A 25560-nucleotide genomic window follows, 5' to 3' on the forward strand; every position below is an offset into this window, starting at 1 on the left:
TATACGAAGGAAGGGGATGAAACATTCTGATAAACACCTAGAACAAAAATGACAAGCAACTGATATAATCACAAGAAAGAACATACGAAGATATAAGAATATAAGAACATAAGTTACCTTCATACCTCTTCTACTAGTATATTCTTTCTTGTGGTTATATCAATTGCTTTAATATTGTTTTTGTTCTAGGTGTTTATCAGAATTTATTATCCCCCCCCATGCACATGTGTGTGTGTGTGTGGAAAATTTTTTTTATTTACATATTATATAATTCATAAAATCACATACATGTAAACCTTAGATTTTAAAATCTCTGTTATATTTTTATTAGGATGAAGAGGAAGAAATTAAGTTGGAAATTAATGTCTTAAAAAAGGTAGAAATGCTCTTTTTTTTTAAATTTCATTTTATGTAGTTTTAGTTTGTAGTTGAACAACTATTTGAATTTATAGAATAATACTGGTAATGGTTAAGTCAGTATACTTGTTGGTTGCAACCCGTTCTTTTCATTTAATATTTTAACTTTGTTATTGCCTTATTTTTGGATGATAAACACTTATATGAACATGATTTTATACGTAAAAGTTTTCACATTAGTTAAGGTTGCCACTTATACAAGTAAAATGTTCTGTTTTAATAGAATAGCAATATAGTTATTCTTGTAGTCATAATAAATGTTGATTTAATTTTATATATATATTTATAAAGTTAATATTTAACTGACTAGAACCCGAGAAAGTATAACACAAAACTTTAATAAATCACGACTTTCATCGGTGTCCCGACTTCTTCAGGTGAGTAAGAAATAACACAAAACTTATAAAACTAACAAGGTAAAAAACATGGACTTTCCAGCTTAATAAAAAGAAGAAGAATAGTAACAGTCATATTTGAATCAGTGACCGCGTGCTATTGTTAGCATGAGTTGAATGTGAGTGACAGCTAATTTTAGAGCGCCAGTACTGGATTACTGCACTATGGGAATCAGGCAAATTGTTCATGTGTGAAGGGTCCAGAACTATTTCTTTGGTTCTACAATTCGTCTTTCAAATTCATCATTGGATATATATAAATTGGTTGTGCAGTCCCAATCAACCTGGCGTTGACATTCTTCGAGGTTAGAGTTGGTAGAGAAAAGAACATGACTGGAAAGGATGTTCACTCATGTTCTACTGTAGGAGATGTCACGTCTATGTTCCTCAAGATGTAGTGAAATACATTTATCTGTCTGACCAAAATAAGGTCAACCACAGTCGCACATAACTTTATAAACTCCAGAAAAATGCAGTTGGTTATGTTTTGGTCAACTCAGAAAAGAACGAAGTTTTGGCAGAGTTGTATAGTCGGTCTTTATGTTGAATTTCTTCATAATACTAGATAGTTTTGGGGTAAGAGAGCTAATAAATGGTAACTGTATGTGAGTGATAGGGTTGGATTCATCTTCTTGTCGAGATTGTTGACGTGGTCTCAAACGTTTAGTGATGTTACGAGATGAATATCTATTGTTTAAGAAGGTGTTTTTTAGGAAGTTAAGTTCTGTTTGAAGGTCTTCTTCTGTGGAAGTAAGACATCTTGCACGATGGGCAAGGGTGGAGATGATGCCATGTTTTTGAGGAGGGAAGTGATGAGAAGAGTCATGCAAATATCTATCAGTGTGGGTGGTTTTTCGAAAAATTGAAAATTTAAGACAGTTGGGTAATCTACTGATCTTTAGATCCAAGAAGGGGAGAACGCTGTCAATCTCTAGGTCCATTGTGAATTTAATATTCTGATATTGATTATTTAAATGGTTTAGGAAGTTTTGTAGTTCCTCTAAACCATGTTCCCAGATAAGGAAGATGTCATCTATGTAACGTAACCACAGTTTAGGTTTTAAAGTAGCTATAGAAATAGCTCTCTCTTCAAAATCTTGTAAAAAAATGTTAGCTAAGACTGGGGATAGAGGGCTGCCCATAGCTAACCCGCTTGTTTGTTTATATATTTTATCTTTGTAGCAGAAATAGCCGGAATTAATGCAGTGCATTAGTAGAGCAAATATTTTCTTAGAAACCTTGTCCTTAAGAAGAGTCAGAACTTCATCTGTAGGTACATTGGTAAAAAGAGACACGATGTCAAAACTCGCCATTCTGTCAGAGTCTTTGAGATTTAAATTTTTTATTTTTGAGATGAAATCTTCAGAGTTTTTGATGAAGGAGGAGGAATTGCCAACTAGATGTTTTAAAGAAGCTGCAAGATATTTTGACAGATTGTAAGTAGGTGAGTCAATACCTTCCACAATAGGTCTTAAAGGAGTATCAGCCTTGTGGATCTTAGGCAGGCCGTACAAATGAGGGGATGGAGAGAGCAGAGAGATAGTCTTGTGTGTCTAGGAAGTTCAGATGTAGATTTCAGAAGAACGGTTATGAAGGCCTCTTGTGGGATCACTTTCTAGGCTAGAATAGGTATCAGAACTTAATAAGTTGTTAATCTTTGAACGATAGTCAGATTTGTCAAAGATTACAGTTGCGTTCCCTTTGCTGGACACTCGACCAGTGGATAGCATTCAAAGGTAAATACAATTGGTTATTATGTAAGGACAGAGGTTTGGGGGTGTATAAGATGTGTAGAAGTACAGATCCTAGGTGCAAGTTCTTCACATCAGGGTATTCACTTAGCACCAAAGTGGGTAAATAGATTAATACGTATTAAAGGGGAAGGGTCTGAACAATGCCAACAAAAGCAACTCAGAAAGAAAATTTATGAACATAGAGATACCAAATCTCATAAAAGTGTAGAAGCAATTATTAGAAGTAAAAGTGAGAATTCATTGCAACACATTGTAGAAGAACAGAACTCTTTAGCTCATGAAATCACGTGCCGTGTGTTTTGCACTGCGTATCAGCTTAATGTGAATTATATTTTAATATGTTGGAAGTATTATATTAATTTGTAATTTTGTATTGGTATTTCTGATGGTGTGGAAGAGAAGGCTTGATGCCTTTAACTCCACCACAATAAATAAATAAATAGAATAAGTATAATTTCTGGGAAATTCCCATGCTACTCCTCTAAAACACTATTAATATAATTAACGGCTATATTTTAGCCTGTTTTTGTTTAGGAGTGTCCCTTATATTTAATACATTGGCTAACATAACTCAAAAGGGGTATATATATATATATATATATAATTTAGGACATTACGGGCGAGTGTAGAAGGCAATTATGGCAGAATAAAAAATGTTGAAAAATTATGTACATACCTTGATTTTGGTTTAAAGATGCCTTCTAAATCCAAGCTCTTGTGGAAGGGGGGGGGAAGAGAGGGAAAGAACATGGGGATGTACTTGGGACACGGGAAATAAGTTTGGGAACCCGGGTTACAATTAATAATATATATATAAATATATATATATATATATATATATATATATTACTTTGTTGTGGGGAGGGGGGGGAAGGAAGGGGAAGGGTATCCTTATGTGGAAACTGGGGCAAGGGATTACGGGGTGTGGACCGTTTCGGTCATCGTCGAAACTTTGCGGGAATGACTGTAGGGCTATGTCAAGGCTGCAAGATGTATCTGTCAAATTTGGGCATTTGTTGTCGCTAAATGGCCGGAGGTGTGGCTTAATTTGTAAGTTTTGGAACGTCCAACATTCGTAAATTAGGTAGGGGCGGTGGACGTTGATAGAATTACCATCACATTTTATGGCAATAGTTTCGGATATTCTAAGCGTCGTTTCGTTTTCTTGTTTGTCAGTGATTATGGCTTTGTCAATTTGGGGAATGTGTTTTAGTTCAAGGGCCTGAGCTGCAATTTCAGTCTTCCCTGTATTCTGTGGTTTGTTTTTCTTTTTGATGTTGCGATGTTTTTTCGTGTTCAGATATTCTGGAATGGGAATATTGCAATCCCTGAAGTGCTCTTGTAGTCTAGTCCATAACGACCTAATTGTAGAGCCCGTGTAGGTGACATCACAGTCTTTTTGACAAGGAAATTTGTAGACTACGTTGTGGTGTTCGAATAATTCTCTATGAGTGAGAGATTTAGTAGGTTTCAGGAGAGTTCCTAATTTATGGTTTGTGGTGAATACTAGCTTATAGTTCGTGTTTTTCTTAACACTGAACTCAAGTATTTAACACATGTTTTCAAAAATCGAAACTACCCCACGCATCTAATAAATTACGCGAACTTTACGGCAAAATGCCGTCTTAACAATAATACAACAAAAGCAGACTTCCCGACACGCATAGTCATCAAATTGCCATACATCCAAAACACATACAAGGCTTACAAATACATTTTCAAAAACACGAACTATAAGCTAGTATTCACCACAAACCATAAATTAGGAACTCTCCTAAAACCTACTAAATGGCCTTGATGGTGCTGTCCTTACCCACTACTTGGCTTTTTCAGGTATGCTAACAGTGAAAGTTGACCAAGAAGCTTCTTAAAGCATTAGCACAAGTTTTGCTCTGGTATATTATCTAGCAGCAGCAGCAAAATAACCATTTTAAAGTTGTAATATTCAGTCTCTTTATGATGCTAGACATAAAAGTAAAACATCACTAATTTTTATTGATCCCATACATGGGAGGTTAAAGAACCCATAAGTACATTAGATTCAATATATCCCTTGATAGCTGGATTGTTGATATCAAGTTTCATGGAGAGGAAGGTGAAGAGTGGTGTTTGGAGAATGATAAATGAATGTTACTAAAGGAGTGCGAAGAAACCTTGAGCCAGAGGAGATCAAAAAGTAAGGGATTTTAAATTACCCATACCTCTGGCAGGCAGTATCATATCTCAAAAAGGCCCTTGTGGCAAAAGGAATCTTTTAAGTGTGTATGGGCATTGAATAGCTGCAATTTGTGTTTCTCTCAAGGATAAGATGTCTGATTCTGGACAACTAAACGATGATGAATGTCATTTATGCTGGTGTTTAGTTATGGATATTGATGAAGTGGTTGTGAACGTGAGTTTTTGAAATTCCTGCATAATTTGTATGTTGAATTTTGTCTGCCATTTTTTGGGATTGGCTTCTGAGAGATTTAATTGCAGTGTTATTGGTTATTGCCAGTGTTTGTATGTTTTGTGTGCACTATCTGGTCTGCAGCATCACCTTTAGAATGAAGGAGACTGTGTGCATGCGTGTGTGTCTAAGTATGTGTGGCACATCCTTGAGGGTATCTCATACAGCATAAAGAATGGGAATAATAGAAGCCAGAACCTGGATACTAAACATGTCTTTTGCCAATTCAGGCCTCCAGTAAACCAGGTGATTGTATTTCATTGGGCAATGAAGGCTATCTAATCTACCATGTAGTGGGTATAGTTTGTGTTTCTTCCGACTTCAAGGTATTCTTTTGCAGCAGGACAGGCCACACACCACAATGTGGTGTATGGCCTGATTTGACCTACCCATTAATGACCCAATTAGATACTGGAAGCAATAGAAGAAAGGCATGCTATTGCTGTATCATCCAGAGTGGAATTTGTCTATTCAAGCTTGTGATAAGTAATATAAAGTGGTAATATATCACCAGATGATAATTCATCCACCACCTAGTGATTCCTAGTGCCATAGCAGCTTGTATTTCCTCTTGAATGATTTCATATTTGACCTCTATCTAGATTAATTCACTTCTAGATAATTTCTTCATCTGATGGTTTAATGTTAGTCATCTTGAATTATCCAAGACTTACTACTAATGGACTCACCAATGAGATGATGCAGACCAACCATACACAAGTTCACCATTCTACATTACGTATATGCTTGAACATGCTCAAACATTGATGGAACTTACAGCATAGTTAAATCAGCATTTTAGCCATAAATTTATAACTTATCTTGGCTAAATTGTAACTACACAATCATTAAGTCATTCATGTGCTTTTTTATAGTTTTTTTGTTGCAAAGTCATAATTTCTGGTTGTACCATAGGTAAAAAAAATAAAATATTATGGGGTATGTGATTCAGAACTTGTAAGGCTAATATTCCTTATAGTCAATGACATTGACTGTATAACTTATTGAAATGGAAGAAGGACTTATATTGATTTCCCAGTGTAAAAACATTTCTACATTACTTGGAGGGGGGGGGGGGATAGAATTGTTGATATCAAGTTTCATGGAGAGGTCAGTGGTGTTTGGAGAATGATAAATGAATGTTACTAAAGGAGTGTGAAGAAACCTTGAGCCAGAGGAGATCAAAAGTAGGGGATTTTAATTTACCCATACCTCTGGCAGGCAGTATCATATCTCAAAAAGGCCCTTGTGGCAAAAAGAATCTTTAAGTGTGTATGGGCATTGAAAATTTGGACAGTAGCAGATGTGAAAAGCATGATACCCACTGCCAGTAATATTTTGTTACCCAATTCTAATTTCCTCTTTGTGGGCATCTCCATTAATGATATTTCTAACAGTTTCTAAAAATATTAGAAATTGTTTCTAATAATACTATCTTTTTTTAATAGAATTACCATCTCCTCTCCTTGGATATCTTCGCGAGGACTGTGATATATTTATTTCTTTAATTGACAATGCTCTGTTCGAATTGCATATGGTTTTTATGTGAATCCTACTTGCAAAAAGTTGTAATCATATTGTACTAGTACTGTGAATTGGCTAAGCATTAGATACCCTAGAAACCTTGGTCCATATACTAGGCATGGACATTTTTTCCAAGCCACTTCAGGTGCCTGGTGGTCTTGCAAGTTCATCATTGACCTGAAAGGTGTTCATATATATGCAGGTTCAAATCTCACTGTGGACATGGATATTTGTGAATAATAAAAATTGCAGTACTATATTAGATGATATTTATAATCAATAGCAGTTTGATAAAATTTCAGTTTAACATTAAATTACATTCTTAAAACTGCCCATGGAGTCCCATATGTTTTAAAGCTTATTACTATCTTTGAAACTACCATTTAGCTTATATTAAATATTATTTTTTATTTTCACAAGCTTACATTCACATGACATGAGCAGGTGGATTCCTTGATAATCAGTGCTTGGGATTGTCACATTATTGGACTGGTTGCAAAATTGTTCTTAGTTCACTCTATTTGATCAGATTTGAAGTTCAGTAGCTAGTTAGATGTCTTTCCAAGTTTCAAAAGATATTTATACTGTCAAAGACTCCCCAGCTGAAAACCTCTTATAACAGGTCCTAATTACAATCAAGAATAGCCTGACCAAGTCTTTCTTCACATTTTATGTCAACACTCTAATGTCAGGAAAGGGGAGTCTGGTTGAAATTAGGCAGTATATGTTAGGGCATATTCTCTGGCTGATACAACTTTTCAACTGAATGTGTGTTTGCCTTGAGCTGACATGGTTTTTGTCCCACAGAACACATGCACCAGCCAGAGAATATGCCCTAACATATACTGCCTAATTTCTATAATCTTTCTTTTACTTTGTACATAGTAAAAGAACTCTGGAATTTACTTTAGTCTGCCCAGTCAGTTTCTTCATGATTCTGATGTCTTCCTAACTGTTTTTGTCATGTTTGTGTGCTTCGTTATTTTGTATTGCTCATGAGCTTGCTGATCAGATTTTTCATTATTCTCTGCTGCAACGTTTTTCTTAGCTCTTTCCTAGCTCTTCCTTGATTATTATTAACATCTAACCTCCGTGGAGTCAAAGGATTCATTGTGGTAGGTCTATACTCTCTCATGCCAAAAAAATCATCGAACTGTGCCTTGAATTCATTAAATTTCCACACACTCACCATACCACTTTCAAGCAATGCATTCCACTCGGCAATTACTCTCCACACAAAGGACATACTTCTTGCTTCCCTGCTCACACCCTCTTTATACAGCTTCCATGGATGGCCTCTAGTTCTGTCCTTGTCTCCCTCTGCTCTATGAAATGTTTTCTCCATGTTAATCTTGTAACAACCCCTCATCAATTTATGTCTCAATCATATCTCCTCTTCTGTTCACAAGGCTCTGTAAATTGTATTCTCTCAATCTCTCCTCATATCTGACATTCCATAAACCTGACACTAACTTAGTAAACCTTCTCTGGACCTTCTCCAATACATCTTCATCTGCCTGAAAATCAGGTGACCAAATCTGTACACAGTAGTTCACACATGAACTACTGTACACAGTAGTTCATGTGTGACCTGATCAAAGCCATATACAAGGGAACCACAACGGCTTTGTTTCTGTATGTCACTGTCCTCCTCATTATTGCCATAATTTGTTGGTATGGTCTTACAATGTTAGCAATGTGACCATTATACTTCAAGTCTCTATCTACCATCACTCCCAGATCTCTCATCTACTCCACCTCTCCCAAAATTTTACCATCACTTGCATACTCTGCATCCCAGCCTTTCATTCTAGCAATTGCTCTCTCAGTTGGGCATGCTTCTGCTTCCTAATTAATCCTACTTTTCCTTTTTTAATCATTTCCATATTCACAATTGCATTATCCAGATTCATATGCCCATGCTCACTCTTCTGGCTATCATTCTTAGTCTTACATGCAGCGTCATATTTTGCCTCACATCTGGTATTCTTTTTTTTCCCATTCAAATTGCTGCTGCAATCCATTAACATGTTACTTTCTACAGACCCTCATTCTCTCATTTCTCTTGTTTAATCTCTCAACAAACACATCTGCCATATTTGCCCATGCATACATATTACATTCCCAGCAGTGAACCATCTTGGTGAAATCCACACCACTCCACATACTTTATTTTCATGCCGTGTATTTGGATGATCTTGTTTTTACCACCATTTTTTTTTCCTTTTTTCCCTTCATTACCTGTTAATCTAGATTAGTGCTTGAAATTGATTAACTATGAAACGCAAAAATGCCACACTCAGTCACAACTAAACTAAAATTACACAGATGTTATAATGTATTGATAACAATTAACATTGAAACTTTTTTTTGCAGACTATATGTCACAGGAGACTAAACTGTTTGCCCTCTAAATAGGCAAATTGATTAACCATCGATTTGCTTCATATTGGGTATATAGTCTGATGTTGCTTCTTGCAAACAGCCTTTGACTTTCCCACACTTCTAATATCATTTCCTTTCAATCAGTTGAAAAAACATTGATTTATCACTTGCTCTGCAGCTTCATCTTTATATATGCCTTAATTGAAAATTGTGCTAAGCATATCTATCTTCAAAGTCGACGTCTTGATCACTCTTGCCATTAAGAGGCAGTGCGGCTACCTTGCTTATGACAAGCCCTCTGCCATCAACACTGAAATAATAGTATTAATAGGATCTATTTATAATGAATGAGGGGGTGCTTAAGGGTCAAAGCTGTATAACTGAGAGGAGACCTCCACATAGCCTTTAAAGGAATGCGGAGAACCGACCAGGGCTTCTGACCTAATGTCCAATCCTCACCTTCTTGTGGTGCACCCTGTTGGGTATCTACTTTGATACTGAACGAACGAGGATGGGCTGGCAATTTGGGATTTAGCCGACCAAATTGTATTCTTATTGGTTAAACCAAAATAGAAAATGATGGTACAACATGACAAAATTTCATGCCGGCTGGGGCGTCGCCCGGTTAAACAAGGCCCCCGTTGTTTTCGCCAGGGAACCAGGGCGAACAGCGAAAAGTCAGCTACTGGAACAAATCCGAAAACAAACCCCAACTCGACATCACCAGAGTTAAAGATCGGTACTATCAACGTAAGAAGCCTGAATGGCAAAGAAATGGAGCTAGCTGAGGAATTAGATAAGTACCAGATCGACATAATAGGGGTGACTGAAACAAAAAAGACCAAAACTGGTGAGATCTTTCTGAGCAATAAATACAAAATGTTATATTCAGGCAATAACAATCAAGGAAAAGAAGGAGTAGCCATAGTATTCAACACAAAATACGAGGCTAATCTTCTTGAATGGCAGTCAGTCTCAAGTAGAGTAATGTGGGCAAATATGAGAATGGGGAACTGGACAATGAGACTTATTTGTGCCTATGGTCCCACAGAAGGTTCTACTAAGGTAGAAGTGGAGGAATTTTTTGACGCTTTAGAAAAAGCAACTGACACAATGAAAAAGGAAAAGTTGGTCCTTGTTGGGGATCTAAATGGCAGAGTAGGAAATGATTGCGAGACATACAAAAATATTTTGGGAAAATTTGGAGAAAAGAGCAAAGCTAATAATAATGGCAAATATCTGTTGGATTTCTGCTCAGCACATGGACTGGTTATTACTAACACCATGTTCCAACATAAAAATGTGCACAAATTCACATGGAGAGAAGAGGCTAGGAATAAGAAAAGTCTCATTGACTATGTTATTGTTGATAGTGATGTTTTCTCCCTGGTGCACGACACCAGAGTGTACAGAGGATTTGAAATTGGAAGTGATCACTATTTTGTCTTGAGCAGGATAAAATTGAATTTCATATTGAAAAGAATAATATGTAAGAAAGTTTTAAAGCGAATAAAAGTTGAGCAGCTCTCAGATGTGAACTGTAGACTGAAATACAGAAAGATTATTGAAAAGAAAATGAAAGAGTTTGAGAACAGGAATCAAACCTTGGAGATTCATTGGCAAACTCTGAAGAAAACATTGATTGATTCTGCCAGAGAGGCATGTGGTGAGGTTGTGTGCAAGGATAAAAAAATCAGAACTCCCTGGTGGACACAGGAAGTTAAAGAGGCAGTGAAGGAAAAGAAGAAAGCATATCAAACGTTCCTGGCAAATAAGTCAGCTTTTACTCTTGCAGAATACAGAGACAAATGTAAGAAAGCTAAACAGTGTGTAAAACTAGCTAAACAAAAGTCATGGGAGGACTTTGGCAAGAATATAGAAAATAAATATCAAGAAGGTGGTAAAATATTCTGGAGGTTGTTGAAGAAGCTTAGGAATGGAGGAAAGAGTGCTGTAAAAGGAATTAGAGATGATAAAGGTGACATGAAAACAGGAGAAAAAGATATCCTCGAAGTATGGAGTAATTACTTTGAAAAACTGCTAAATGAAAGAAGCAGTGATGACAGCACAGTGATAAAAAACACTGACCAGGCATGCAGTCAGGAATACATATCCATACTTGAAGTAGAAAAAGCCATCAAAGGCTTGAAATGTGGAAAGGCAGCAGGAGCAGATGATATTCGACCAGAAATGCTGAAGTATGGTGGTATAAGAGTCTTACACTGGCTGCACTGCATAGTTCAGAAAGCCTGGACAGAGGGACGAATTCCCGATGATTGGAGTAGAGCTCTCATAGTACCCATATATAAAAAGGGAAATAAAACTGAATGTGAGAATTACAGAGGTATTTCCCTACTGAGTGTTCCTGGCAAGATCTATGCAAGTATACTTGAGAAACGGTTGAGAATAATTGTGGAAAAACAAGCTGGATTCAGGCCAAATAGAGGCTGTCAGGATCAGATCTTCACTTTACGACAAATAGTCGAGAAAGCATGGGAATATAACAAAGATCTGTATTTAAGTTTTGTCGATTTGGAAAAGGCATATGATAAGGTGCCAAGAGAGAAGCTATTCAATACGCTGCAGTTATATGGTGTCAATGGGGCATTATATCAAGCAATACTTAGTCTTTATTTGAGTTGTAAGTCAGCAGTTAGAATTGAAGGAAGTACAGGAAGATGGTTTAATGTTAAATCTGGTGTGAGACAAGGATGTACATTATCCCCTCTGTTATTCATTATCTATATGGATCATATTATGAAGGAATGTGGTATTAAACCTGATATCAAAATTGGAGATGTTAATGTCAGCTCTTTGCTTTATGCGGATGATGTTATACTTCTAAATAAATCCGCTACAAGTCTGCAAGATTCTCTGACTAAATTGAATAGCTGTTGTAATAGATATGTTATGAAGGTCAGCAATAAAAAGACAAAGACAATGAAAATAGGCAGAATCATTGAAAATGTCAACTGTATTGTGAATGGAGAACCTGTGGAACAAGTAAAACATTTCAGCTACTCAGGCACGATTTTTACTGAAGATGGTAAATTAAATATAGAAATAGACAACAGAATCAACAAAGCTAGTATGGTGGGAAGTCAATTGAATAAATTCATATGGAATAAGAAAGAAATTAGTCGGAACACTAAATTAGCTGTATACAAGACAGTGTTCAAACCAGTTTTAACTTATGGATCTGAGAGCTGGGTCAGAAGTAAAACACTTGACCAAAGACTAGAGACCGCAGATATGAGAGTCCTGAGAAAGATTAGAGGCGTGAACAGATGGCATCAATGGCAATATCATATTAAAAATGAGGATAATAGGAAAGAACTTGACATTGTCAGCATCCAGGAATGCGTTAGCAGAGCTAATCTCAGGTGGTATGGTCACTTAAATAGAATGGGAGAGGAAAGATTAGCAAAACAAGTGTTCTCTGCCAGGTTGGCAAGAAAACAACCCAGAGGAAGACCAAGATATAGGTGGATTGATACGGTACAAAGTGCCTTAGACGATAGAAATATAAGATCTGATAATGTTGGAGTCTTGACAAGTAACAGACTGATTTGGAGGAAAATTGTAGATAGGAAGTTAGTAATGATGTAATTTTTTCATGTAGTACTGTCATATCCTGTACACCCCTTGAGGGTACTTGGCAGGAATTTGATGATGATTTATAATGAAATAAAGTTGACTGAGCAACTAAGAATTATTTCCCTTTTGTTTCAATGTTGATGTGTGTAGTAAATAATAATTGAAGAATTTGTATTAGTAGCAGTTCCTTAATACTAATGTGCTAAGGAAGAAGCATTTCAATGAATTAGAGAAGGCAGCACCTATAAAGAAAAGGCTGGTCCTTAGTGGAGATCTAAACAGAGTAAGAAACGGACACAAAATATACAGAAATGTTTAGAAAAAAATTGGAGAAAAGAGGAAAACTAATCATAATGGTAAGTACCTACTGGATTTCTTCTCAGGACGTGGACTAATCATTGCCAGTACTATATTTCAACATAAGTGTCCACACAAATGCAGAGAAGTTAAAGAAATAAAAGTATTATTAGTTAGGTTATTTCTTGATGGTGATATCTTCACACTGGTTCAGGATCTCAAGAAAAATCTCAAAAATTTGATGAGTAATTTAAGAATAGTGCAAAAATTTCTGATGTCTTCTAGCCATATGACTTTCTAATTGTTTGATTGCTTGCACTCCTACTTCACTTCATAAGTGAAGTAGGAGTTTTCCAAAAATGTTTTCCAAATTTGTAAACATTTGTCAATCTCTCTCTGTGAGTGTGTGCGTGCATGCACGCATATTGTAGCCTATTTGTATAGAGACTTAATGGTACATGCACTACATTCAGTTAGAGATGAAATGTCTTTTGATATTGTGACCATTTTCTTTATTAATTCTATTTTGTGCTATATGTTTTATTACTGAAATTAAGTTCTGTATATTAAAATGTAAAATAATTATTCTTTACCAAGATTGCAAAGCTATTTTAGCTTATTGTTTGATTTGTTAATAAATTTCTTTGCTATATGACTTTTAGGTCAAGGTCTTCAGATTAAAATACATCTCTATGCATTTCCTTAAAAGATAATTTCATAATGTCATGCTATTTCCTGAGTCCATAATGAAGCCTTTTAGTAAATTTGCTCATCTTAGATGCTGTTAGCATTTTAGACAGAACACATTCTGGGTTTCTTTATTTTAACTTATCTATTGTTAATTTCTTGCTTGCTTTTGTTGGGTAATTTTCATACTGTGAGCACTTGGCTAATTTATAAAATCTAAGAAAATGAAACCATATATGTTAAATCATATTTTTATTCAGATTTGAATTCTGCTAATTTTTACAGGTATTTAAAAATTGAGTGAGAGAGAGAGAGAGAAAAGATAATTCAATATATATCATCATCAAATTCCTGACATGTATCCTCAAGGGGTGTACAGGATATGATAGCACTACATGAAAAATTTACATCATTACTAACTTCCTATCTACAATTTTCCTCAAAATCAGTCTGTTACTTGTCACAACGCCAACATTATCAGATCTTATATTTCTATCATCTAAGGCACTTTATATCGTATCAATCCACCTATATCTTGGTCTTCCTCTGGGTCGTTTTCCTGCCAACCTGCAGAGAACACTTGTTTTGCTAATCTTTCTTCGTCCATTCTGTTTAAGTGACCATACCACCAGAGATTAGCTCTGCTAACGCAGTCCTGGATACCGACAATGTCACGTTCTTTCCTAATCTCCTCGTTTTTAATAAGATATTGCCATTGGTGTCATCTGTTCACGCCTCTAATCTTTCTCAGGACTCTCATACCTGCGGTCTCTAGTCTTTGGTCAAGTGTTTTACTTCTGACCCAGCTCTCAGTACCATAAGTTAAAACTGGTATGAACACTGTCTTCTATACAGCAAATTTAGTGTTCCGACTAATTTCTCTCTTATTCTATATGAATTTATTCATTTGACTTCCTACCATACCAGCTTTGTTGATTCTGTTGTCTATTTCCATATTTAATTTACCATCATCACTAAAAATCGTGCCTAAGTAGGTGAAATGTTTTACTTGTTCCACAGGTTCTCCGTTCACAATGCAGTTGACATTTTCAACGATTCTACCTATTTTCATTGTCTTTGTCTTTTTATTCCTGACCTTCATACTATATCTATTACAACAGTTATTCAATTTAGTCAGGGAATCTTGGAGACTAGTAGCAGATTTATTTAGAGGTATAAATTTTGTCTGCATAAAGCAAAGAACTGACATTAACATCTCCAATTCTGATATCATGTTTAATACTACTTTCCTTCATAATGTTATCCATATAGATAATGAATAACAGAGGAGATAATGTATATCCTTGTTTCATACCAGATTTAAAATTAAACCACCTTCCTGTACTTCCTTCAATTCTAACTGCTGACGTGCAACTCAAATAACGACTAAGTATTGCTTGATAAAATGCCCCAATGACATCATATAACTGACACCATGTTGAATATCTTCTCTCTCTAGGCACCTTATCATATACCTTTTCCAGATCTACAAAACTCAAATAGAGATCTTTGTTATATTCCCATGATTTCTCCACTATTTCTAGTAAAGTGAAGATCTGACCTGACAGCCTCTATTTTTCCTGAATCCAGCTTGTTCTTCACCAAACTTTTCTTCCACAATTCTTCTCAAACGTTTCTCAAGTATACTTGCATAAATCTTGCCAGGAATACTCAGTAGGGAAATACCTCTTTAATTCTCACATTCAGTTTTATTTCCCTTTTTATATATGGGTACTATGAGAGCTCTACTCCAATCATCGGGAATTCGTCCCTCTGTCCAGGCCTTCTGAACTATGCAGTGCAGCCACTGTAAGACTTTTATACCATCATACTTCAGCATTTCTCGTCGAATGTCATCAACTCCTGCTGCCTTTCCACATTTCAAGCCTTTGATGGCTTTTTCTACTTCAAGTATGGATATGTATTCCTGACTGTATGCTTGTTGAGTGTATTTTACCGCTGTGCTATCACTGCTTGTTTCATTTAGCAATTTTTCGAATTTAGTACTCCATACTTCCAGGATATCTTTTTCTCCTGTTTTGATTTCACCTTTATCATCTCTAACTCCTTTTACAGCACTCTATCCTCCTTTTCTAAGCTTCTTCAACAACCTTCAGAATATCTTACCACCTTCTTGATATTTATTTTCTATGTTCTTGCCAAAGTCCTCCCATGACTTTTGTTTAGCCAGTTTTACACACTGTTTATCTTTCTTACATTTGTCTCTGTATTCTCTAAGAGCACAAGCTGACTTATTTGCCAGAAACTTTTGATATGCTTTCTTCTTTTCCTTCACTGCCTCTTTAACTTCCTGTGTCCACCATGGAGTTCTGATTTTTCTATCCTTGCAGACAACCTGATCACATGCCTCTCTGGCTGAATCAATCAGGGTTTTCTTCAATGCTTGCCACTGAATCTCCAAGGTTTGGTTCCTGTTCTCAAACTCTTTCATTTTTCTTGAATAATCTTTCTGTATTTTAATCTACAGTTCACATCTGAGAGCTGCTCAACTTTTATTCGCTTTAAAACTTTCTTACACGTCATTCTTTTCAGTATGAAATTCAATTTTATCCTGCTGAAGACTAAATAGTGATCACATCCAATTTCAAATCCTCTGTACGCTATGGTGTCCTGCACCAGGGAGAAAACATCACTATCAACAATAACATAGTCAATGAGACTTTTCTTATTCCTTGCCTCCTCTCTCCATGTGAATTTTTGCACATTTTTATGTTGGAACATGGTGTTAGTAATAACCATTCCATGTGCTGAGCAGAAATCCAACAGGTATTTGTCATTATTATTAGATTTGCTCTTTTCTCCATTTCCCAAAATATTTTTGTATGTCTGACAATCATTTCCTATTCTGCTATTTAGATCCCAGCAAGGACCAAATTTTCCATTTACATTGTGTCAGTTGTTTTCTCTAAAGCCTCAAAAAATTCCTCCACTTCTACCTTAGTAGAACCTTCTGTGGGGCCATAGGCACAAATAAGTCTCATTGTCCAGTTCCCATTCTGATATTTGCCCACATCACTCTACTTGACACTGCCTGCCATTCAAGAAGATTAGCCTCGTATTTAGTGTTGAATACTATGACTACCCCTTCTTTTCCTTGATTGTCATTGCCTGAATATAACATTTTGTATTTATTGCTCAGAAAGATCTCACCAGATTTTGCCTTTTTTTGTTTCAGTGATCCCTATTATGTCGATCTGGAACTTATCCAATTCCGCAGCTAGCTCCATTTTTTTTGCCATTCAGGCTTCTTATGTTGATAGTATCATTCTTGAACTCTGGTGGTGTTGAGTTGGTGTGGGTTTTAGGATTTGTTCCAGTAGCTGAATTTTCACTGTTTGCCCTGGTTCCCTGGTGAAAACAATAGGGGCCTTAACCAGGTGATGCCTCAGCCAGCATGAAATTCTGTCATGTTGTACCATCATTTTTTATTTTGGTTTAAGCCAATAAGAATAGAATTTGGTTGGCTAAATCCCAAATTGCCAGCCCATTCTCGTTGATTCAGTATCCAGGTAGATACCTGACAGGGTGCACTACAAGAAGGTGAGGGTTGGGCATTAGATCAGATGGCCATGATCGGTTCTCTGCATTCCTTTAAATGCCATGTGGAGGTCTCCTCTCAGTTGTATAGCTTTGACACTTAAGCACCCCCCCCCCCCATATATTTCAACATATATTTAGTCAGTAATATAGTTTACATAACTCTGTTTTAATGACAATGGAAGTTGATATTTCTTCCAAAATCAACAAACTAGTTTAGTTCCCCCCTGCTAGTTTTTCATTGTGTCAGATTTAATGACAATGGAAGTTGATATTTCTTCCAAAATCAACAAACTAGTTCAGTTCTCCCCCTCTCCCACTTGCAGTGAGGGGAGGGGAGAACTAAAACTAGATTACATTCAAGACTGCTTGATAATGGACTGTAATTGGACCATGAAAGAATGATGATATTCCTCTCCAGCTTGATGACATCTAATGAAATGTTGTTTTTGGGATTCTGATCAAATTTCATTTGGACAATTTTCATAACAAAATTATGGACATAGGGAGAAATAGCTGTAGATTGGATTCCTCTGATAATGAAATCTAATTTTTTTTAGACATTTTTCGGAATGCATAAAACTGAGGTGATTCCACCCCCCCCTTTTGTATTCATCTTTAAGCAGGCTCTTAATACATAAAGCATGGATAGACTGAATTTGTTAAAATTTAGTATTTGGAATCTTTACAGAAATTTGGAGCCATCTCAATTTGTTTTAATCAGACAGTTTGCAGGGATAATACATTTTGAAAATCTCTGTAGCAATTAACTTTGTTCTGGCTGGATAGAACCGAAATGCTGCTTAGTTTAAGATGAAAACTAAAATATTTGCTTGGGTTTAGTTTGCTTGACTTTCATTTTTATTGACAAAATTATTCAAGCTAATAGTAAGTATTTTGCACTGGCTAAATAGAATTTAACAACGATTGATATTTAGATTTTCTATTGAAACTTATCAGGTTGTTTCAATTTTGTTCAGATAATTTTTAATAGCAAAATGAAGGAAAACAGAATTGAGTAAATCCTTATTGAGTCAATATTTGTGAGTGGCCTCACTCAGCTAGTTACACCTTTATCACATTGAACCTTGAACTCATTCAAACTTCAGTAGTGCATTCTACTCATTTATAAACTTTTCTGCTTCCCTTGTTCACTGCATCTCTATACAATTTCGGTGATCTGTACCATGTAAATATCCTCCATGTTAATATTGTTTAAAACCATCACCACTTCATTAAGTAATTGTTTTGGTTGTTTAGAATTTTCCATTTACTTAATATCAGAAGCATGAAAAAATAAACTGTAGTTTGGCTTAAATTGAAAGTTCTTGTAGATAAACTTATACATTGGTAATACATAGGAAGTGTTATGTATTACCAATGAATCATGAAGCAATGACTGACTGTATACCTAGAGTCCGAATAATAAATCAAGTAGGAGTTAAATGGATGAATAACACCATTAAGCTTGAGCTGCAAAAAAAGAAACAACTATGGAGGGAATTTAAGGAGAAAGGTGGCCGACAGGCACATGAACGGTATAAAGCGCAGGCCAGAAGGGTAATGATTGTGGTAAGAAAAGCAAAAAAAGATTATGAAAGAACATTGGCCATGCATGCTAAAGAGAATCCTAAACAGTTTTTTTCGATATGTTGCAAGTAAAAGAAAAAAATGTATATGGCAGAATGATTTTAAAGAATGCCGATGGTAGGGAGGTAACTGAATCAGTTGATATAGTTGAATTACTGAGTGAGCACTTTGCAAGAATATATCTTCCAGGTGGTGACATTACAGAAATGAATGAACCAATAGATCATACAGGAATTGTGGTGAATGAAGTGGAGGTGAGTAGTCTATTGCAAAACCTCAATGTCAATACATCTGTGGGATTGGATGGTATACCAGCTTGTGTCATACCTTAAGCAGCTAAAGAATTGTCAGTACCCTTGACCATTTTGTTTAATTTGAGTCTCAGGTCTGGGTTAGTCCCGAGGGTGTGGAAAGAGGGGAAAATAGTTCCACTGCATAAAGGAGGTTCCAAGACTGATGTTGTAAATTACTGACTGATTAGTATATCAGGAATCGTAGTCAAGAGAAGAATACAGGATTGGATAGATGAAAATGGGATACTGTATGGGGGACAACATGGTTTTGTGAAGGGTAGATCATGCCTCAGTAACTTGCTCACGTTTTATAACACGGTGACGGCTGAACTGGATAAGGGTAATGGGTTTACAGTGATTCTACTGACCTTGCCAAGGCCTTTGACAGGATACTACATGGAACTCTAATCAGTAAACTAGAGCAGATGGGGATGGATATAGGGTTGGTGAGATGGATAGGTGGGTGGTTGATGGAGAGATACCAGAGAGTGGTTTTTTCAGGAGTGGAGTCCAAAAGACAGCTTGTGACTAGTGGTGTGTTGCAAGGTTCTGTTCTTGGACCACGTCTTTTCAATTTGTTCATTAACGATATAGGAAAGGATTTGAGAGGAAGTGTTCACTTGTTTGCTGATGATGCAAAGTTGGGTAGATCAATTGTGAGTGCACAGGATGTCAAAATCTTGCAAGATGATTTGAATAGTTTGGAGGACTGGACTAAGGAGAATGGATGTCAATTTAATTTGGCAAAGTGTAAGGTTATGCATTTTGGGGTGAAAAGATTAGCAGCAGTATATGACATTGGTGGAATCATACTCCAGGAGATTGAAGAGGCCAGGGATTTGGGAATGTTGGTGGATAGGGAGTTGAAGTTTAGGGGGGCACATTGCAAAAGTGGCTAAATCAGCTCGTCAAATCATTTGGTTGCTGAAAAATACTTTAACATGCAGAGACAAACAAGTTATTGTTCCACTATATCGAGCCTTGATAAGACCCCATCTAGACTACTGTGCCCAGATATGAGCGCCAGGGTTCCTTCTTGATGGGGAGGAGGTAGAGAGAATCCGGAGACAAGTGACCAAGATGATAGCAGGTCTGTGGAATGGACCTTATGAGAACAGGTTGAAGATTTGTGGGTTGCAAAAATTGGTTGATAGGTGGAAAAGGGGTGTTATGATTGAGACATTCAAATTACTGAAGGGTTTCTATAGGATTAATCCAGAAGATATTTTTGAGAATAGGACTGGTGGTGAGAGGACTAGGGGCCATACATGGAAGCTGGGCAAGAATGTGGTTAGCATGGGTGTTAGAGTTAGGTTATTTACTTGGAGAGTGGTGAATGAGTGGAATAAGCTGGCAGAGTCTGTTGTGGGTGCTATGACCGTGAATGAGTTCAAGGTGAGGTATGATAGATACTGTGTGAATGTCGAATAGTTGTTCTTGACATGATGTTAAGGCCTCCCTCGATGAGTCTGTCGACTCCTTGGAGTTGCCCGAAATAATAATAATAATAATAACTGTCAGATTTTAGGGAAAGACAACATGTACTAGAATATTAAGTAAAAACTTTAATTAATACTTCCTATATTTCTGTAGTGTTACATTTCCATCTTCAGGGATCACAAAATAATGATATGTGCATGCAGGCACTAACACCAAGCAAATATGGCTGAAGAAAACAACTGAAGTCGGTCCAAGACTCCTGAAGGTGCTCCCTAGTGGGCTAAATTGGGTTGTATTGTCTGTTGGGCCGATGTTCTTAGAATGCAAGCTTCCCATATTTGGGGCAGTCTCATTCATCCAATTTGTTCAGGTTTGGGGAGTATTTTAGATTTGAGGCTAATTCCAGGAATAATCTCTCATATTTATACTTGCTGCGCTGTAGTAAAGGCTTTCTTCCAGCTTATTTTGTGGTTGGTGTCCAAAGCATGATCAGCAAGTTCCGAGTGGCTGTATTGGTGGAACCGGATATAGTCCTTATGTTCAGACATCCTGATATTTAGCTATCTTGCCTGTTTGGCCATAGTAGGACAGTTTGCAACTTTAAGGGTCCTGGTATACTCCAGGTAGGTCTACGGGGAGAGTGATTGGTTTTTGGTGGAGCAGATAAGAGATGGCAATTTTTTATGTGGTTTGTAACTAGTTGTGAGGTGATATTTTTTTTTTTTTTAGCATTTATGTAGTTTTTCAGATGTTCCCCAAATATATGGAATGGTGATAGATTTAAAGTAATCTCTGCTACGAAGGGAGGAGGGAGGTTGTGATTAACTGGTTTTAATATTTTTTTTGGAGTTGTATCCATTGGATAAAAAGGTGTTAAGGATATGGTTAAGTTCAGTAGTTAGGGCATTGTTATATGAAGTGATTATTTTTGCCCTGTCATATAGAGGTTTTATAATCCCATATTGTTGTGAGGGAGGAGTGATTGCTGGCGAATGTATCTACATGTATGCATATGTTTTCTGTGAACAGTGAAAGCCAGGGATCTAGCAGACTGGCATGTAATCAGAGTGGCCAGGAAAGTGAGATCATTATTGTTTTCCTTTTCCAAGGTAAACTGGATCCTGGGGTGTTGATTGTTTAAGTGTGTTAAGAAGTTATGGAGTGTGGCCAAATAGCAAACACATCATCTACATAGCATAGCCAAACAGGTTTATGTGGGACCGAGTTTAAGGCTTTTTCTTCAAAGATCTCCATAAAGAAGTTGGTCAGAGGTGGAGAACCCATGGTTGTCGCCTCTATCTGTTTGTAGAATTTTCCTTGCTATTGGTTATCTTATGATGATTATAGCCACTGGCCAAGAAGGTGTGACATGAGTGAGTGAGTAAGTTCAGCAGTGAGAGCAATGTCATTGGAACAAATTGTTCTAGCTCTGTGGGTTAGTGTTTTTAGGATACTGTACTGCTGAGATGAGTGAGGGTGTGATTGTTTGTGTAAATATCTCCCTATATGTGTGTGTTTTCTATAAGCCGAGAATGATAAGCAACCACCTGGAAGATGTGTGATTAGTGTATCCAGCAAGGGAAGAAAGTCATTAGCTTCCAGTTCCATCCTAAAGTGGATTTTTGGTTGTTGGCTATTTAAATGCACTAAGAATGTATCCAATGTGTCTGGGCCATGTGGACAAATAGCAAGCACATCATCATCATAGTTTACCAAAGCCTCAATTTGTGGGGTGGCTGTATTGATAGCTAGCTTTTTCAAGTGTTCTCTGTAGAAGTTGGTTAAGGGGGGAGGAGAGAAAAGGGGGAGCCTATTGCTGTCCCATCTAATTGTTTTTATATTTCCCTTTCCATGAAAAATAACATGCATGTACTGTGAATTTAAATAGTTCGAATATATCGGGGGAAAGTATTTTGTACTCCGAAGATACTGGATAGAATACCAATGAAATATCAGCAATAAGTTAATAAATAGTTATTTTCTTATCAGTCAGTGTTCTCATCTGTACTGCTTAAACTAATCAACATGTATGACGAACACATAAGCCTTCCCACATGTCTTGTGATAAGGGTTCTGTAGCAGTTCAGCTGGTTTAGAATTTGAACTGAAGAAACTGTGAAACTTCTGGTTTTAAATAATTTAAAAAAAAAAAAAAAATCAGCTAACGCCTTTTTATTCGTGTATACGGGAGTAGGCGAGGCCATTTTAAATTTTATAAATTTAAATTTTATCATCATAAATTTTAAATAATTTATGGTTCAAAATATTAGTGACTGTTATAATTATAATATGACAGTGTAATGTAAAATTTTTACATTACAAGGGTGTGCTGAAAAGTTATAATTTCCATGATGGAATTGAGGTAGAACCATGTAACTTACATATTCCCCCACAAAGTGTTTATACAATTGTTACAATGCTGCTGCATCATTTGTAATTCTCTGAGAAAAAAAAGTCTTTCCCTTGTTGCCAAACCAGTCCTCAGCTGCAGATTTGACTTCAGCTGTGGTAAATTTTGTTCCTTTCAAATGTTTCTTTAAATTTGGGAATGGGAAATAGTCAGATGGGGCCAGGTCTGGAGAATAGGGTTGGTGAGGCAATTGAAAGCTCAAGTTATTTATGCCTGTTGGGTTTCATGAGCAGTGTGGACAGGTGTGTTGTACTACAAAATCAACATGCCTCTGTTCAGTTTTTCACAGTGCTTTTTCTTCAGGATCTCCTTCAGAGCTGTTGAATGAACTGCTGCTGTAACAGTTTCACCTTTTTTTTAGTATTTGGTAAGGATTACACCATTCCTATCCCAAAAGACAATGGCAAGAACCTTTCCTGTTGACTTTTGGGTTTGGAACTTCTTCAGCTGTGGAGAACCTATGCGTGTCCACTTCATTGACTGTTGTTTAGTCTCTGGGTCATAGTGATGAAGCCATGTTTCATCAACAGTCACAACGCAAACCAAGAAATTTGCACCTGATTTCTCAGAATGTATGCTGACCAAAATACAGCAGTTCTGTCTTTTGGTCAGCATTCAAACATTTGGGGAACCACTTTTCTGAGCGCTTCTGCATGTTCAGATGTTGGTGGATAATGACACCAACTTTCCCTGGATATCCCCAGTCTTGGCAATGTTTTTGGCCGGTGTTTGTCTATCATCATCAAGGATCATAGCATGCACTACATTGATGTTTTCATATGTGATTGCTACGGAAGGTCTTCCTGACTTAGGGGCCTCTGTTATCTCAGAATTTCCAGTTTTAAACTTGGCCACCCATCTGACAACTATTGGGTATGCTGGGGCACAGTCCCATAAAGTCTAACACAAAGTTTAGTGAATCTCATTTGTGGACTTTTCTTGCAGCACTAAAAACTTGATGGTGGCCCTCACTCCTCTCTGTCTTCAAATTTCTTCAAAACCTTTGACGTGTCTTCTTATATATATCCTAAAAGAAAAAGAGCAATTTGTTGCAAATTGATGAAACATGGGGGTTAAAGGCAGCAGTGAGCTATAATGGGCTCCCACGAGCCCTTTGTTAAATTTTTCTCAAATTTGCGAGCCCCTTGTTCTTCTTGTTTAATAATCTTGTAGAACTAGAAAATACCACCAGAATGTATACATGCTACTATAATTGCCACCTTAAATTCATACGGATTTTTTGATAACTATATAAAAAATCATTTCATTGCATTTTGTTCTGATGGAGCTAGTGTAATGTTAGGAAACAAATCAGGTGTTGCAATCAAATTTCTACAAAAATTTCCCAACATTGTGATTTGGCATTGCACTCATCGTTTACACTTAGCATTAGACGATTTGATAAAATACATTAAAGAAATAAATCATTTTGAAATATTTATGGATAAATTATATGTTTTTTATCATCAATCACCAAAAAATTAACGAGAATTAAATACGATTGCAAAAGACCTTGGTATTGAAATTTTAAAGATTGGCCGTGTATTTGGACCACGATGGGCAGCTTGCAGTTTACGAATGGCTCTTGCTTTGTGGAGAAATTACCTAGCTTTATGCAAGCATTTTGCATCGAACGATAAATATACAGGCTTTTTAAACTGACTTCTCAATTTGGAATTTTTAAAAGATCTAGCATTAATGATTGATATCCTACAGGAATTATCATATCTGTCAGGAGTTCTACAAAGTCACAATATAAATATTATAAGTGCTAAGTCAGGCCCTTTTTTTGCTCACTGATGCGAGCCCTTTGTTAAAATTTCCATTGGCTCACCACTGGTTAAAAGGTCTTAAGATGTGAATCTGTCTTGTGGTTATATCGGTTGCTTTAAGATCATTTTTGTTCTAGGTGTTTATCAGAACTTTTCAGTCCCCCCCCCCGTATATTACACTAGCAAAAAAATTTAACTTTGCATCTCTTTGTAGAAGTGGAGTAGCTGCATCACTCAATAAGCCTTTTTTTAAAAATCAGGTGAGTCAGGAAATTCCTGTATTAATAATTTTTTTTTTTTTAAATATCTTTTCTGTTGTATGTCAGTTAGATTACATTCTTATCAGCCTGTAGGAATCTGCTTTCTACTTGGATTTTACCCAAATTGTAGGCAGATGTGACAGAAGAGTGGGCTAGCCAGCTACATAATAGGCCATTTAATTTTTGAAGAGTAGCATTAACCCAAATGAGAAATAATGCTACTGTATATAGGAAAGCTTGCATGCCTGATCCTAACCCACAGAGCCATGCATGATATATGCTTTCTCTGCGAAAAATGTCTAATTTCTACTAATAAATAGGAAAATTATCACTAGTGGAAAATGAAGTGGATAAATTTAAATGGTCCATGGTATGTTTCCATAACTCATTGTATAAGAGGAGAAATCTTTAATTTGAAGAAAGTAAGATTATATTACTTGGGAAGAACAGATAACTTGTATAGAGAGGGAGTAGCACTAATGATTTGAAAAGAATTACTTGAGAAATATCTAAGAAGTCAAACCAGTCTCATTAAGAATAATAATCAATCTTGTGATTAAGATGTTAAGAAAAGGACTATATATAAAATTTATTTATATGCACTGACTTTGCACATCTAATGATAATATTGAATTTTGACATAAATTACAAAATGAGATAAATGCTAACCTAATAGAGAAATGCTTAGATGATTTTCATGCTAAAGTTGGCCATTACTCTGAAGATATGCCA

At 36.3% G+C, this 25560-nt stretch overlaps 1 protein-coding gene across 5 annotated transcripts in view; it reads left to right on the plus strand.

The window, feature by feature from the left end:
- Nucleotides 1–25560, plus strand: part of msn (serine/threonine-protein kinase msn) — a 566215-nt gene that overhangs the window by 175456 nt on the left and 365199 nt on the right. For all 5 annotated transcript variants that reach the window (XM_090413541.1, XM_090413543.1, XM_090413544.1 and 2 more), the window contains exon 4: nt 332–376. In XM_090413541.1, the coding sequence (XP_090269667.1) occupies nt 332–376 (45 nt within the window). The remainder of the gene's footprint in view (nt 1–331; nt 377–25560) is intronic.

The sequence above is a fragment of the Typopeltis vanoorti genome, chromosome 24 (genome assembly GCF_054136105.1).
Source record: "Typopeltis vanoorti isolate ZY-2024b chromosome 24, IOZ_Tvanoo_1.0, whole genome shotgun sequence".
Taxonomy (NCBI): Eukaryota; Metazoa; Arthropoda; class Arachnida; order Uropygi; family Thelyphonidae; genus Typopeltis; species Typopeltis vanoorti.